General features: G+C 39.6%; 1 protein-coding gene across 1 annotated transcript in view; it reads left to right on the top strand.

Annotated features, from left to right (window-relative positions):
- The window catches only part of ANO2 (anoctamin 2), a 203715-nt gene that overhangs the window by 1502 nt on the left and 185156 nt on the right, over positions 1-17057 (top strand). The window contains exons 2-3 of the mRNA XM_083820198.1: positions 6427-6611; positions 9535-9918. Coding sequence (XP_083676324.1) covers positions 6427-6611; positions 9535-9918 — 569 coding nt within the window. The remainder of the gene's footprint in view (positions 1-6426; positions 6612-9534; positions 9919-17057) is intronic.

Genomic DNA, 17057 nt, shown 5'->3' on the forward strand with positions numbered 1-17057 from the left:
ATAAATCTGCTCAGTGTGTAAAATCTTTTGTGTTTGAGTTCCCAGTGTAGGAGCATAGAATAATGTTCAGTGATAACATTGTAGCATTAGTTGTTTACTGTTACAGATGAGAGCTCTGTGGTTGTTTCCAGACATTGTGTCTTAGTGTTTCTGGGTCTTGTAGCTCTGCTGCAAACACCAAACTATCCTGAAGTTCATGGAGTCCTGTTATTTTTGTGTTCTCCCATCCAGTTGCCTTCATAAAATTATTTGAATATAGCAAATTGCAGTGTGCAAACAGCCATTAGATTTAAGGCCTAATGCTAGTCTTTGTAGCATTACTCTGATGTCCTTTTTCTGTTCCTGATCCTTCACTGTTTGAGTTTGTTCTGTTATACACGTAATGTGGGAAAAACCAGGTACTTTCTGTAATATCTATATTTAGAGACAGCTTTGGAAAAGTAAAAAAGAAGAAAAAAGAAAAAAAAAGTGAGCATGTATGCACAGCTGTATTATATAGATACAGCTCCATTAAGTCTTCAGTTAATTCAACAGCCCACAAAGCAGTTCCAGTTTTGGTTTTATACCGTTTGGTTCCCACGTCTTTATCCACAGCTCTGCTCTGCTTCCTTCATTCTTGACTCATAGTCTTCCATCCCTTAAAAGACTCTCAGGCTCATGGTATGTGTTAGAGGTGAGTGAGCAATTCTTTTAACTCAGGTGCATTCTTCCTGCTCCTAATGTCAGAGGTAAAGGTCCATGAGCATCTACCACAGGAGTGCAACCACAGGGTTTTACATTTGTGTCTGTGACCAGAGTTATTTGGGCAGGTCCATGCCAGCAAGGAGCTCCCACTTTCCTGCCCCTGTCTGTTTGAGGTGCTGCAATGTTTCTGGCAACAGTTCAGGACTGGCTGTCAGGGTCCACAGTGCATTTCCTCTCTAAATACTCAGCTTGCCACATCAAAGAGTATATCTGGCTCAGTCAACATCCAGCTCCCTCACTGACTAGAGCTGTTGTGAAGGAAGCTGGAAGAGAGGACCTACCCCTCCTTTCCCTCAGGAACAGTTTTTTGCAAGCTGTGGCTTTACTGCTGGCGTCCACTTATGCTAAGTCGCAGGTGAGCAGCAGCTATATTTGTGCTCCATCTTGGACCTTTGTTAGTCTGGCCCTGACCTGTAGCTGAGGGCTCAGCTTCCTGGCTTGGCCTTGGACCTGCCGTGTCACTGATGCCTTGCCAGGGGATTGCTGAGCTGTGACTGACCCAGATCACTCTGTCCCTGATCCTGACCCAGACCTGCTGCTCTTGCACCTGGACTCCCTGTCGGTGGGGTCACTCGCTGTTCTGCTCTGTCACACTCTGCTCCTGGCTCACCTTACCCTGTGAAACAGGTGACTCTTGCTGCTCCCTGCCATTCTTTTCCCTAGGATGTTTTTTATGAGTATTGTTGTTATCCTTTGAGCAAGTAAATCTTTATAGAATCTGTGAATATACTTTCACACTAAGGGCCTGAGGATTAAGGACAAAATGTTCCATCTTACTGCCTACTAACAGCTTCCTGAAACATTGCAGTCTCAAAGTGCATGGTGATATGGGAAGATGCTCATTTTCTGCCAGAATTACTCCTTGCACACAACTCCACCAAACTCAACGTAGCTACAGAAGAGAGCGGTTCCCTTCATTATGTTTTCCAAACTACCATTAGTGCCTTTTAAGAATTGTAGGAATTAAAAACAGGCAAAGCTTTTCAGATTGTCTAATGCTCTCACCAGTAGCTAATAGGAAAACTATGCATCGTGAAGCAAATTAAAACAAATTTCAGATTGGAGTGTATGCAGACTACCCTGGAGAGGAGTAACTCACTGGAAGCTTCTGGGAAGTGGGATTCTAAATGTAGCTTGGAAGAAGTAAAAAGGGCTAAGACAAGATCAGAGAAAGAACAGTCCTGCTAAGGTTTATGATAGGCAGCACAACTCCATACAATCCATTGTCTGTTTTCCACCTTTATCACATTCTTCCCTCTCCCAGCCATATCCCCCAAGCATTATTCCTCCTGGGGAATAATTTTGGGGATGCAACTAAAGGGAGGAAGAAGTGGAGCTAGAAACAAAGGACTTTTTTTTTTTTTTTTCCCCCAGTTTTGCCACTTCCTATTTCCTTCCCCATAACTGAGTTTTCACCAAGAGATGAGGGATCTAAATTTGCAGCCTGCAGTTTGAGCACTTAAACAGTACCTCTCAAAGTGAAGATGGTAAGGGCAAAAATGTCTTTAAAAAGTCCTGGCTTAGTGTCTTGGGCAGCCTGGGTGCATCTGCCTGTCTGGGCCTTGTTCTAACATTGTTTGAAATGTCACACCCTGACCCTTCAGGACACTCAGAAATGAGAATCTCTTGGGTAGGAATCAGTATCTCAGTTGTATCCATTTACATTCAGCCTTACACTCAGACCTTTCTTTCCCAGCCTCCAGAATATGATCAAATAATAAATATTATTTATAGAGAAAACTGCCTGATGGTGTTGTGGGGCTAATTTTAATACACGTAGTTAAGCACAAGAAGACTAAGCATTTAAATAGATCTTACACTAACCTGAAGGAAGAAATACCAAATATTTGAAATTTAATGGTCAAACTTTATCCTTCTTTTATTCAAATAAGAAGCTTGAGAACACTATGCTAATCTAGATCGCCTGTAATGAAACCTTTCCTTCAAGTGATATTGAAAAGAGAATGTATTTCTTACACAAAATATATTTTCCTAGGAACTTCTTTAGGTATCTTGCTTCCTTTAAGGTTGACCAAGGCTCATTTAATTAGCATGCATTCCCTTGTGACTCTTGAACTGAGAAATTATACAATAGGGAGTATTTGAAGAGACAAGGGGTGGCACCTTAAAAAAAAAGAAAGCCATAGTGCGATGAAAATACTTGCATACTTTTACAGGTGTGATTAGCTGTATTGAAATCAGTCTCTTTTGATGTTCATGTTCAGAACTGGGAAGCCATTAGTTCAGTGGGGACCTAAAGAACACATCTATAACCATGTTATATCTTCTTATTTATACATACATTCTTTGAAATCACATTTAAGTCAAGCTATCTACAAAGAGTAAATGAAACCAATTCATTTTCATATTTCACTGGAGGGTGGAAGTTTTAACAAGCTCACCAAACAATGCTGCTAAATTGCAGATATTTTGAACAACCTTGCACAGGATTTCGTGTGAGTTACAAGTACACTTCTCACTGTGGTGTCCCAGAAATGTAGGTATTTCTGATACTTTACTGGAAAGAGAGGAAGATAAACAAAAGCAGACCAGTGTCTGTGCCCTGAGTGGCCAAACCTTTTACAGTGTATTCTGCAGAGGTTGTGCCTATGATAATCTGACCATTTGGACCACTCAGATCAGATAATTGGCTGTTACTCAAGATTAATACAGATCTCCTAATTAGGTTAGCTCCTTATTGCATATTTCACAAGCAGTGTGGTCCTTTAAGACATTCTCCTTAGTTCTTCCACTTTTGGTGGTGTGCGTGTCTTAAACTCTGTTGAGAAGGTACTGTGTCCTTGTAAGCCATTTGCAACTGGAAGAAGCTTGACTAAAGGGAAGGTTCCCATGCCATTTTTCTAAAATAAGTGTAGTTCTTGAACACTTGTTTTCCAGGTGGAATTCACTCCACCACTGTTCTCTGGGGTGTAGCTTTGGTGTGTGTTTGTGTGTGTACATACACATCTCAAAGATATGCATCTGTTTTTGTACAAATATATATATGTATATATACAGACGTGCACATGTGCGCACACAGATTGTTTCTATCAATACTAATTCCTCTAGAATATTTACAGAATGAGAACATGTAAGGCCAGATGTCATAAAGGCTTGCAGGGTAGAAGGTCAGGAAGCATCTGAAGCACAAGCCTCCGAGGAGCTGCGGTACTATCGGCAAGTATTGTCAAATGTGGAATTTGTTCAGAGAAAAACGTTTTGATTCAGACAGTTTGATTTGGGAAGATGAAAAACTTTTGGGTGAATAGGAGTCTTCCAGATTCTGACATAGAAACTGCATTTCCATCGAAAAACTTATTCTGACTGGACATCACTGATGGCTTCACCTGCTTACTAATGTTAACCTCAGGTTTGTGACACAGTTTGTGAAGGTTGGGAAGCATAATGGAAATGAAATCAATTTATTATAAATGGACTGCACATTTTTTTCCCAGGCTCAACTAAAAGGACTAGGAAGAAAAAAACTATTTAATTGACTGTATAAAAGTCTTGTGAGATATCCCAGGCTTAGACTGAAAATACTGGAGAAATACCATGTTTACCCTCTGGGAATGAAAGCTTCACTTATTAATTATTTGCCTTGGAGTTTCCCTTGTGGCATCATTATGTGCTTCATTAAAATAAAAAAAGTGTGAGTCTCCTTGACAGATCAGAAAAGGAAAACTGGTGAGTCAACCATTGCATGGTTCAAGGACCCTAATTTGTTATTGATAGGAATCATAAGAATAATCATAATTTTAGGGGCCACTCCCTCCCCCCTCAAGCATTTCATTTTTTAAAATAATTCTGGCTCCTCTTTTTGCACATAATTGCAGGTAAGTAGATTCAGACTGTGTAGAAGGCATAGAAGATTAGCAGTAGAATATAATGTTTGCCTTTGACTCTTAAAAAATGGAAGGGATTCAATAATTAAGAGGAAAATATGACTTCCAGACATGTTTTAGCAATTTTTCCCTCTCCACCCCAAATGAGAGAGAGACACAAAGTTCTGTTTTCACAATCAATAAGAATGGATCCTTTTAGATTTTCCTTGAATTATTTGAAGAAGATGATCACTGCACAACTCTGTAGGTTTCCTGCATATTCATCTCTTCAATTCTTTCTTTTATGAGACGCAATTCAAGATACTTCTGCCACCAGTTAGATGGCTCAGCACTGTGGAAGAAACATTCTTCAGCCACATGAACATTGAGTGTGAGAGTTATTCCTGCCTTCCTCTTGCCCTTTCTCCATCACCATGAGGGAAATCATATTGTCTTAACACAGTGCAGCAGATCTCAAAGGGCAGTTCCTCCCTTACTGGAAAGTAGCTATACTAGGCTGTTGAAACTACTTTTTTTTTTTTTTTTTTTTTTTTCCCCCTTAGGCAGAAGTCAGAAGTGGGGGAAAAGAACTGCAGCATTGCTAGGATTGCCTACTAAGGCAAGAAGAGATATCATGGATGTAGTGTCTCCCTGGATATGTGGGAGCCAATGAATATTCCAATTATTTCTTCTTCCTGGGGAAGACAGAAGTACTTACTGGTGAAGCATGGTGTTTTATCTTTTCAGGGGTAGTGGGGCTAATTCTGTGGGCAGATGGGTCTCCTCCACCTGGATCTTCTCTCTGGTAGAAAACACTAATGCTTGAAAGAAAAAGCCACAGTTTCTGAACCGAATAAGCATCTCAAAGAAACTATGGGTAAAAATCAATCAATTCCATTTACAGTTATGGCACCACTAGAGGGAGAAAGAGTATGAAACATCTGTACGTTACACAAGTTTCTGTAACCATTACTTTTTATCATCATTCTTTCCCTGTGTCACTGCTTCTATTGACTGTGCATTTCTTACTCATGACCAAACATTCTTCTTTTACTCTATTGTTGTAGTACACTGCTGTACAACGGATATAGCTTATTGATGGCAGTGGTAGTGAATACAACATGGCATGTAAAAACCTGTCCCAGTTATGCTGCTCTGTGCCCATGAAATTTGCCAATAAAAGAGATGGGAAACACATCTAAAACTAGATGTCTTAAGTCTCAGGACATTAGTCCCTGAAAGTAAAACATTTAGGGATAAACTTCAATGTACTTCATGACAATTTCACACCATTGTTTGTCCAAAATTTAAGACTTCTGAAGAGAGAATGGCTGCTAGCCAGAAGTTTCTATCTATACCTGATTGCACTTAATTTTGCTCACATTACACCAGAACCGAAATACTCCACTTCAGGCCTAGTTGTAAATTGTAAGCAAACTTGACTCACTTCAGTTGCAGTGATTTGGCTCCCATCTGGCATGAATACAGCACCCAGAGAACCCCAGTACAGTCACTTGAAACACACAGTTTGCTCATGTTCAGGCGGGAGGTCCTTGACTAGTTGCAAAGCACAGATTTTCCAGCTTCTAATCTTGTGGCTAAAGTGCAGGAGTACAAATCCTGTTGAACAACCAAGATAGTGCTGAGATAAGTGCAATGTTGTATGTGAAGTTCCCACTTCTCCAGCAGTTCACATAAGTACCTGCTACTCCTCTTCAGTTGCGTGCACCTCTCTCCGTTTACTTAAGTTCAACACCTGAAGTCAAATGGTGTCCATTAATTCATTTTCTTTATTCCCTTAGGAAACTACCTGCCCCAAAACCTTCTTAATGTAACACTATTTATCTCGTATTCTCAGACTTTCCTCTAGCTTCCTCACACCCAAGTCTGAGCAGACAGAAGGCAGCAACATCATCAAGAGACTCTTTTTCAGCATGCAACAGCAAATACCTCACTGTTCCTCAAAACCATCCTTCGTTGCACAGCTGCAGTATTAATGGATCTTTTGAAGCACCTAACCATATGGAGTCCTACAGCAGTTCTGTAAGTAGGATTTTATGTTCATTGACATACCTCTAATACCTTTGAGATGAGGAAGAGGCTTGGAGCAGGATGAGCAGAATATGATGCATTTCTCCTCTGTGTTAGGCAAATCCAAGCTGCACTGAGAAAAATGACTGCAAGTAAACAGATACTACAGCCTTAGATAGTTCAGTAGGTTCTCTTAGTGTACAACAAGCAGTAATTGTTCTAGTGGTATCACCAAGCTTTATTTAATAATTTACTTGAGTCAAAATCTTCTGGAGCAGGAATAGATAGGTTGATATTACCTTGGTGCAGGAAAAGATCTGCAGGTTGATGACTAAACTGTCTATCTTTTTTCAAACCATAGGTCAACACATACCTAGGAGTTAATTTGAGCTGTACTGGAAGATGAAAGCTTAGGGAGGCTGCAGTCTTCAGAGCATGGCTGTTAGGGGAGAGACCTCTTGCAATACGTTTGTAGTGATGTATTTTCTATTAGAGGAATAGAATAAAACTGTCATGAAATGCCAATCCTACCTTCAGATATTCTCATTGCTTGGTGTACTGGCTGCTTGTCTTGGAAACATCAAGAAGCAATGAGTCTGGGATTGAAAATAGTAATTTAGATCACTGATTCTGACTTCTACAAGGGCTGTGAGAGAGAAGGAGAGAAAGATCTTGATAATTCTTTCAGTGATGTTTTGCAAATTGCAGTTTACTTAATTTGTGTTTCTCTCTGATAAGGCCTTCATGTGCCAGAAGGTGATATGGTGAATAAAGTATTGCAAATTTAGCGTCATAAAATGCTCTCACAGAATTTTGTGGGAATTTTGACATTCTCTGTTCAATAGAAACCCATAATAATGGGGATGGCACTTTGCTTCCAATAGTGGCTGGGAAGGAATAAGCAAGAGTCTACAAGACAGGGAGAGTGGAGCTGCTGTATCTCCTCCTCATTTTATTTTGTGTAACTCTAGCAACATCTAGTGTTGCTATGGTGATCTCTCAGGTGGCAGGGTTGTGGTAGCTGGCTACACACAGGTAATAAACAGGAAAACCTCTTAGAGGCTTTTCATGTTCCCAACCTTCTTGTTCCCTCTTCTGCATTTGTTTGAGCATCTTATTTCTGCCCACACTTGCCAGTAAGAGAGGAGAGGATGTTTGGAGTTCATCTTCTCTAGAGTCAGCTAATGTATTGTGTTGTGCCAGCAACCAGGCAGTGGTGACATCATTACTTCTGCGCTGTATTGTGTGAAACTCTCTGGAAGGGAGACTAGGAATCTGGAACAGGATTTTCTTCACTGTGGCAGAGATGGATCGTGAAGGTTTGCATGGACTGCCTGTGAGTACTATATGAAAATGGACCTAACTAGGAAATGGGGAATTGCAATAAAGTGCTATCTCTCGAGCAATTTTATATTCTGCTAGAATCTATTGTTGAGTGTAAGTTTAGATGTGCCTAAAGGGACTATACATATGCTATACACATAATGTCTGTGATATGTGTAATGTGTGGAACAGATTATGTGATGATAATTTCATGAAATAAAGAAGGATGGAGTATGCATACAAAAATGATTTATTAAAGTCACCATATCCTTATGGCGACTGAAAGCTACTTTGTGGGAAACTGAGATGTGAAGAGAAGCAATGAAAAACAAGAATTTGGGAGATGTTGGGGTATTTAACAATATGCACGTATGTCTAAAGCCTTCAAGTATTCATGTTACATTAACAAATGACAAAATTGCCTTACAGTTCGCTTGGTTAACCTTGAATTCAGGACTACTGGTGCATGTAATAGAAGGTGAGGTAGGGAGAGAAAGAAACCTTTAGCTGGTACCTGTCAAGATTTTGCTTGTATAGCCACCTATGGGATCCATAAATAACTGGAATTAAATTAGGGGTTCATTGATTTGAGTCAGGGTGACCATATTTATTTGCTTGAATGTATTTCCACATTTTTGAAGTTCTGGTGTCACTTTAATGAATGACACAGTAGAGAGTTCTGTGGAGGCTTTTAAGATACAACATTGAGCTAGAAAGGGTGCTTTTTAACAATTTTGTATTCAACACAGATTCTGCAGAATTTCTGTCCCCAGTAGGGTGGGGTGGAGGTGTTAGAATGGAAGCAGTTTCATGCCAAAAGGTTTTGGATAGTGGAGATGAGGTGGCAGAGATGGTCCACAGTAGTAGCTGAGTAGAACACAGGCAATTTTAATGATTATGGTTGTTGATTTCCTTCTGCAGTGTCACAGCAGAAGGAAATATGTAAAGTATATAAAGAAATATGTAAAGAATATGTTCAGTCACATATTCTTCTCATAATAGATGAAAACACATATCAACTGTTAGCCATCCATAGTGTTTATCCTCTCTAATCCCCAGTATTTGCCAAATCATCTCTGTCCAGCCCTGCCGTCTTGCCCTCATACTACTTTGAGGAACTTTTTCTTGTTCTAGTTGGAACCAGTCTCTTTTTACTCCTGCACACAGTCACCTGCTTCCCTTTCCTGACCATCTTTGCTCCACAGCTCATTCTTTTTTACGTCCCAAACTGTAATGTGATCCTTGTTCCCAATTCCCATCCCATTTTAAAATGCTGATGTGGTATCCTATATAGTCTGTTTACACATAAACCAAAAGACAGCATTGGCATGCACATCCATACCCACGTGTCGGATAGGTAGCTATCCCATGGTGCTGTATAAGGTCACTGTCTTTAGACACTCTCATTTGTTTACAGTCAGAAGAGCGCAGTGTGATTTAATCTGATCTGCAGAGTACAAGTTTATAGGTCATATGCATCCCCATTTAATCTCCAATTTTTGCTCTGCTCATCTAATGCTTTAAAGTGCTTGTGTAAATTCAGACCCTAGGCCTGGCTTCTCCTTGGACTTTAGGGTTTTCGATTCATAACACTCATGTGTTTCCCTTTCAGATTATAAACAATTACCTGGATGGGACCCAAAGAGGGGCTGTGGACTCTGTGAGTGGCATGCACTTCAGGGGCAGCAAGAGAAAGGTCGACTATGTTTTAGCCTATCACTACCGCAAACGCCTTGCCCAGCACCAGCAAGGGACCAGCCCACCAGAGCCAATGAACAGAGCAGACTCCATGGCTGTTTTTTCAAATGGAGAGACCAGGAAGGGTCACCTCGAGCTGCAGCCAGACAGTGGCCAGCACATCCCACAGGAGCCGCTGGGGGCTCAGGTGATTGAGCTTGGCCCACTGGACGCCCTGGAGGAAGAGAAGCGGCTGCAGAGGGAGGAGTATGAACACAACCTGGTGGCAGCAGGGCTAGAGATTGAGAAAGATGCTGAGGTAAGAGTGGGCAAGCTGTGCCTCCTGCACAACATTGGGTACCTGGTGGGGCTAATGGATGTCTTGTTGCAGGAGATGACTACGCAGGGGATGTAAGCATGGGCAGGCCATGGTGGTGGGGCAGGAGACAGGCTGTGGCCCTGCGGCAGAGCCTAGCCTGCCTTTACTCCTGTCCTGGTTTACATGTTATGTGTAGGACATCCTTGATGTATTTTATGGCCAGTTTAAGGAGCCTATCCTGAATATATCCTGTTACTATCACAGTAGTTGATACTATCAGAGTAGTTCAGAGCTGAACGTCCCTTGATCAAATGCTGCTGCTGCAACTTCGAATTCTAAATCTTCAGAAGTAAATTATATGAGTTGCTTTATACATGCCTAAAATACGGAGTGAGGCCAAGAAGAAGATGGAGAGGATTGCTTAGTTCTTTTTGTGTGAAAAATACTTAGTTGTTTAATGTGTTGTTGAGTAGAAATTTTGATCTTACTTCAGTGGAAAACATATTTCCTTATCTAAATGTCCTTATGGCTTGCAGTAAACACATTTTTCTTGAAATTTCAAGAAAAAAATCAATAATTCAATAAATAAATAAATTCAATCAATAAATAATTTCAATATTGTTAAAATGAAGAAAGGCTATCTTAAGTAATTTCTTGGAATACAAAGTGTTGTCAGGACATTTCATATTTCATTTCCAGTCTGAATCCTAACTTCTTTCCGGCTATGCATAAGTTTTGTGTCATTTTCTTCATTCCATGTATAAAACGAACAGCTTTTACTTTGCAACAGGAGAACCTCCCAGGCTTTACTGTGCTTATTCTCACCATATGTGTGTGATATTGGAAAGTGCTATAATCATATCTGCTGCAAGTTTTGGCTAAATTACTTGACTGTCACTATACAAAGAGTCTGCAGCCCCTTGGTGAACTGAGCATGGGACTTCTAAATCCCTTGTTGATGCATTGAGCTCTGTGCTATCCCTTCGACCGTCTTTTTGAAAACCATAGATATTTCTATCTGTTGAAGGAAAGTCCCTGCTGGGTTCTAGCTTTAGGTGCTTTACATTGTTTTTGACAATTTAGGGCTTCTTTTTAGAGATGTTGAGCACTGATAGGTCATATTGCTTTCAGTGCAACCAGTAAACACTTCCAAAATGTGGACCAAAACACAGGTTGCATCTGAAAATTTGAGACTAGCTGACTTAGCATAGCAAGAGCACATTAAATCACTGGCAGGAATAGAAAGGAATAGAAAGGCCTTTTGACTCTTAATGTTTTCCTTGTTCTGTTTGCTGAGTTGCAGGTGGCTGTGGGTTGTATTTCACTGTATAGCCAGGCTGAGCCATCCTTGCACTGAATGGAAAAAAAGTGATCTCAGATCCTGATTCTTTTGTACTAAGCGCTGGTGTTCAGGTTCAATACTGCTAACACATGACTATCTTACTGCAATATTTTTTATAACCAGATTGCATAAACGCCACGACAACAGCTGTTTTTGGAGACTTCTTTCAGTTCTAAATTTCATCAGAACCTAACAACTCTAGCAGGAGCTTTGGATTTGATTATTTGACCCTTATCTTACCCAACGTTCAGTTGGATTCAAATTCTGGTTTGAATCCCTTCCAGGTGATGATGTGTACTCTTAAATAACACAAAAGTAATAAATGATGTCATGAAGATCTGATCGAGAAGAATCTTTTTTTTTGTCACAGTTTTCTTTCTGAAGAGAAAAAGCTTTTTGTAAATGAACTGGAAAGTTCTAAGGAAATTATTTGTTGAGCATTTTTTTCATGGGTAAAAAATTATTAATTTTGAAAATTACAAAAAATGCGATTCCTTCACTTTTCTATCCCTGTATGTGTACGTATGTAGCCCACACACACATACAGACACAAAATCTGTCTAATCAAAAGGGGAAGCTTTTTCCCTCTGGGATCTCTGGAGAATCTAGAAGGGACTATGAATGATCCTTTTTAGTTTGCTGCCCAAGGTATATGGCTTTTAGTTCTTTTTCTGTGTTAGTATCAGCTTTTACATGAAGTAACAGTAATAGAAAGAGATGTGGCAAAAAGGGAATCTGCTCTATCTATGACCTCCAATGATCATCTCTGCACTGTCCTTTCTAGGTGACCTATAGTATCTCTACAGAAGAAAAAAAAAAATCTTTTATAGGGCCTGTGCAGATCTGGTTCTTGTTAACCCCACTGCTTGAACAGAAGAATAAAATGGATCAGACTATTGTCCTTTTTTACTGATACTGTGGAAATCATGAAGGATATATTTAATGAGCAATATTCAGTTTATTCTGATTTAACAGATGCAGAATTTAATGATTTAGCATTTAATGACTTCAAATGGCTTCTGATCTTCTTGTGGTTGTAACAGAGCTTAATCTTTGTCTTTGAATAGCCCTACTTTGTGAAGACTAATAGATCAATTAACCTAAAGGAACTAAACACGACATGTTTTGCATTGGGTTAGTCAAACTACTAACCTCAAAGGAGATTCTTCCAGCTTTTATAGGCTAAAAGTATTTAGATGTCAGAAAGTACATCTCTAGGAACACAGGATAGCATCACAACAATCTAAAAGACTATTTCTAAAAGTATCCTGTTGAAAAACTGGGAATTTCCAGGATGACATGTTTGTGAATATGTGATGGTTTTGTTTTTATATGCTGAATAACTACAGACTGATACTTATCTCATTTGTATTGTCAGTTTGTTGGGTAAAAGAATAGAGGCAAGAAGATGAATGAAGATGTATAATTTACATGTGGAGAGGGAAGTATTAATCTTTTTTTTACATTATGTGAAAATAGGCAGGATTATAGCCTGTCTCCATATCCACCCAGTTATTATTAAATCAATTAAGCAATTTGTGTCTAGTTTTCAACTTTATTCTAATTTTACTGTCAACTATTATTGTTGTTTTCTCCAAAGAGAGGTTTTCTTCTGCCTCTTAATATAGCCTTTATTGTTGTTGTTGTTGTTTGTTTTAAACTGAATTAATATTTTGCATGTACAAGGCAAAGTGCACAGTGAAGGCAATTGGCACATAATTGTGTTACATCTTCTCTCCATCTAATGTGACATTGTGTACACATAATGATGGGCTGCAGTAATGAGATGTGTCAACCTTCTCACCATCCTCCATATTAAAGTCATACCTGATTCATAGCCTCTGTTTATGTGATGTAACAGATACTGCCACCCTTAACTTTCAGTCTTTGTGTGTTGTCAGAAACCACAAGTGGCAGATCCAGTCCAAGGAACTCTTTGGTTGATAATCTTATCTTCAAACGAAAATGTTTGAGTCATCCAGGGTAGCCTGTTCCCAGAAAAACAGTTGAGTTAGCATAATTTAGGACTATGTGGAATTGATATTTGGTGGAAAGAATAGAACAGAAGAGGAAATTTGCTATTCATAAGATCATAGAATCATAGAACAATTTGGGTTGGAAGGGACCTTAAAGATCATCTAATTCCAATCCCCCTGCCATGGGCAGGGACACCTTCCACCAGACCAGCTTGCCCAAATCCCCAGCCAGCCTGGCCTTGAACACTTCCAGGGATGGGGACATCCACAACTTCTCTGGGCAACCTATTTCAGTGACTCACCACACTCATAGAAAATAATTCCTTCCCAATATCTAATCTAAATCTACCTATTTTTAGTTTAAAGCCATTTCTTCTTGTCCTTTCACACCAGTCCCTGACAAAGAGTCCCTCCCCAGTTTTCCTGTAGGGCCCCCTTTAGGTACTGGAAGGCGCAATGAGGTCTCCCCAGAGCCTTCTTTTCTTCAGGCTGAACAACACCAACTCCTTCAGCCTGTCTTCACAGGAGAGGTGCTCCAGCCCCTTTGTGGCCCTCCTGTGGACTTGTTCTAATAGGTCCATATCCTTGTTGAGCTAGGGGTCCCAGAGCTGAATGCAGTGCTGTAGGTGTAGTCTCACAAGAGCAGAGTAGAGGGGGAAAATCACCTCCCTTGCCCTGCTGACCACTTTTCTTTTGATGCAGCTCAGGATACATCTGGTTTTCTGAGCTGCAAGCATACATTGATGGCTCATGTTAAGCTTCTTGTCTTCCAGCGACCCCAGGTCCTTCTCATCAGGTCTGCTTTCTATCCGTTCTCCAACCAGCCTGTATTTGTGCTTGGGATTGCCTTGGCCCAGATGCAGGACCTTGTACTTGGCCTTGTTAAACCTCATGATATTCGTGCAGGCCCACCTCTCAAGCCTATCCAGGTCCCTCTGGATGTCATCGCTTCCCTCCAGCAAGTCAACCACATGACACAGCTAGGTGTCATTGGCAAACTTGCTGTGGGTGCACTCGATCCCACTATCCACATCACCAGCAATAGTATTAAACAACGCTGGTCCCCATACCAACTCCTGAGAAACACCACTAGTCACTGATCTCCACTTGGGCATTGAGCCATTGACCACAACTCTATGAGTGTGACCATCCAACCAATTCCTTATCCACTGAGTGGTCCACTCATCAAATACATGTCTCTCCAATTTAGAGACAAAGATATCATGCAGGACAGTGTCAAATGTTTTGCACAAATCCAGGTAGATGATGTCAGTTGCTCTTCCCCTGTCTCTCAGTGCTGTAATCCCATCATAGAAGGCCATCAGATTTGTCATGCACGATTTGCCCTTAGTGAAGCCATGTTGGCTCTCACCAATCACCTCCTTATTTTCCATGTGCCTTAGCATATTTTCCAGGAGAATCTGCTCCATGATCTTGCTGGTCACAGACATGAGACTGATTGGCCTGTAGTTCCCTGGGTCTTCCTGTTTTCCCTTAATAGAAATGGGAGTTATGCTTCTCCTTTTCCAGCCAGTGGGAACTTCACTGGACTGCCACACCTTCTCAAATATAATGGGCAGTGGCAAAAGAACTTCATTTGCCATTTTCCTCAGGACCTTTGGATGAATTTATCGGGTCCCATGGACTTGTGCACCTTTAGGTTCTTCAGCAGGTCTTGAACCTGATCTTCTCTTCCAGTGGACAGTTCATCATTGTCCTAGTCCCTGGCTTTGATATCTGGGGCCCAGGGTGTGTGGCTGGAGCTATTGCCAGAGAAGACTGAGGCAATAAATAAATAAATCAGATCTGCTGCAGAAGTATAGCAGCAAAGAACTACTGTTTTACGTAATTTGCTGTGAGTAAAAATAATGTTTGTATCTGTGACAGGTCTGTTTGATAGTACAAATTTAAATAAAAAGTCTCATGTTAACTTCCTGCGTGGGTCTGTAGAATTAACTAGATTGTATTTCACAACATTACATTAGTGTCTAAGATAGACCCCACTAATAGATATCCTGTAAACACTTAACGCTAATCTGCATAGCATTTGCAGGATTTGCTTCCTCTCCTTCAAAGGTAAAATACAGTTAAAAGTACAGTAAAATTCTTTTTCCAAGATGTTTGTGCCAGATTCCAAATTCTTTGACATATTTTGTAAACTGCAGACGAAGGTCAGCAGGTCACATTTACCCATGTGAGTTAGCTGTCACAGACATGAGAGTCATCTCCAAATAAACTCGATTTAACACCCAGTGACACAGATCAAAATCTGCATTAGGTACACAAAGAATAGCGTAAAGATAGGGCCACCTTAAGAGTACCCCCAAATATTGGGGCATAATAAATTGCAGCACTATTATTTTTTCTTTTGTTCAGGTGAAGTTTTTTTTTCTTTTTTTTTTTTTTTTTTTTCCCTTTAATAAAACTATAAAAACATGCCTTGGAATATTAAGTAGAAAAATCCAATCATGATCATCATCATGAGTAGTGCTCTTGTTAACAGCACCACCTAAGTGGATACACTGAGAACCAGCACTGGTGTAGTGCAGCCAGCATCATTTAACGAGACATCCTCGTTTTGAACTATGGTACTTCAAAAATTCAAGTTAGATGAGCTTCTTGAAGGGTAATTTACACTTGGTTTTAAAATTGTCATCATTTCCTTGTTAAAAGATATTTTCATCTCATAAATGTTATTTAGAAAAGTACTTTTCATTTCCAGTGTGTTCAAAAATGATCCACTTTGTCAGAATGCCAAGGTACGTCTCTGGCATCTTCTCATTCTTCTCCTATTATGCTTTTACCATACATAATTCTGATTGAATACAGTATATGTTGCATTTGCAGTCATTAAGGCAGAAGTACTACTCAAATTTAAATGAACTACTGATACTCCACAGTAGGTGAAAAAGAATAATAACTTTCCAAAGGAAGGAAAGAAAAAGAAAAAAGAGAAAGAAAGAAGAAAAAGAATTAAATGAAAAAAAAAAAAAAAAAGAGAAATTATGCACCAAAATTGTCTGCAATGGAATTTATTGCCCTTCCAGAGAATCAAAGTGGAATATTTGGGGGTGCTCTTAAGGTGGCCCTATCCTTATGCTATTTGTGTAATTAATGCAAATAAATAAATAAACCTAAATAAATAAATAAATAAAGCATAAATAAACTTTATTCATAAAGGTATTGCTTAATTTAGTTGTAATTAAGAAAATGTTCTCTCTTTCCAAAATCTGTCAATATGATTTGCAGATAATCCCAAGAAAAGTATTTGATGCTCATAGCACATGTGAGAAATCTTTCAGGTATCTAATATGAATGTTATAGCTGTCTCAAAAATTCTACATTCATCTAAAGTACTGAGGACAGCTACATAGTAGCTTACATTAATTTATAAGAGAATAGAGAAATTTGATGAATCAAGGATGTTTATCTGTGTTAATGAACACTTCCTGAAGCTAATGAGATGGCATGCAGAGTAACATAGCATTGGTAGCAGACAGTGATCCTTTGTACTCTAGGTCTTTGGGCTTTGTATTTACCCTCTCTCCATCTCTCTCAGTACAGCACTCTGAACAAGGGAATGGCAATGTTTCTTTGGAGGCCTATTCATGTACGCATTATATAAATATTTGATGGCTATTTTTCAACTTCTCTAGTTACAGAAGCATTAATTAGCTAAAACATGTTCAGCTCCTGTATATTACTTATATGGGGCTGAAATGTAACACACAACTATTATAAAATTAAAGTTGAACAGGCAAGGTTTGCAGTGACAGTGAAGTGGACATGATGAAAATATCAGCAAGATGATTAACTATTTA

This window comes from Anser anser, assembly GCF_964211835.1.
Source record: "Anser anser genome assembly, chromosome: 1".
Taxonomy (NCBI): Eukaryota; Metazoa; Chordata; class Aves; order Anseriformes; family Anatidae; genus Anser; species Anser anser.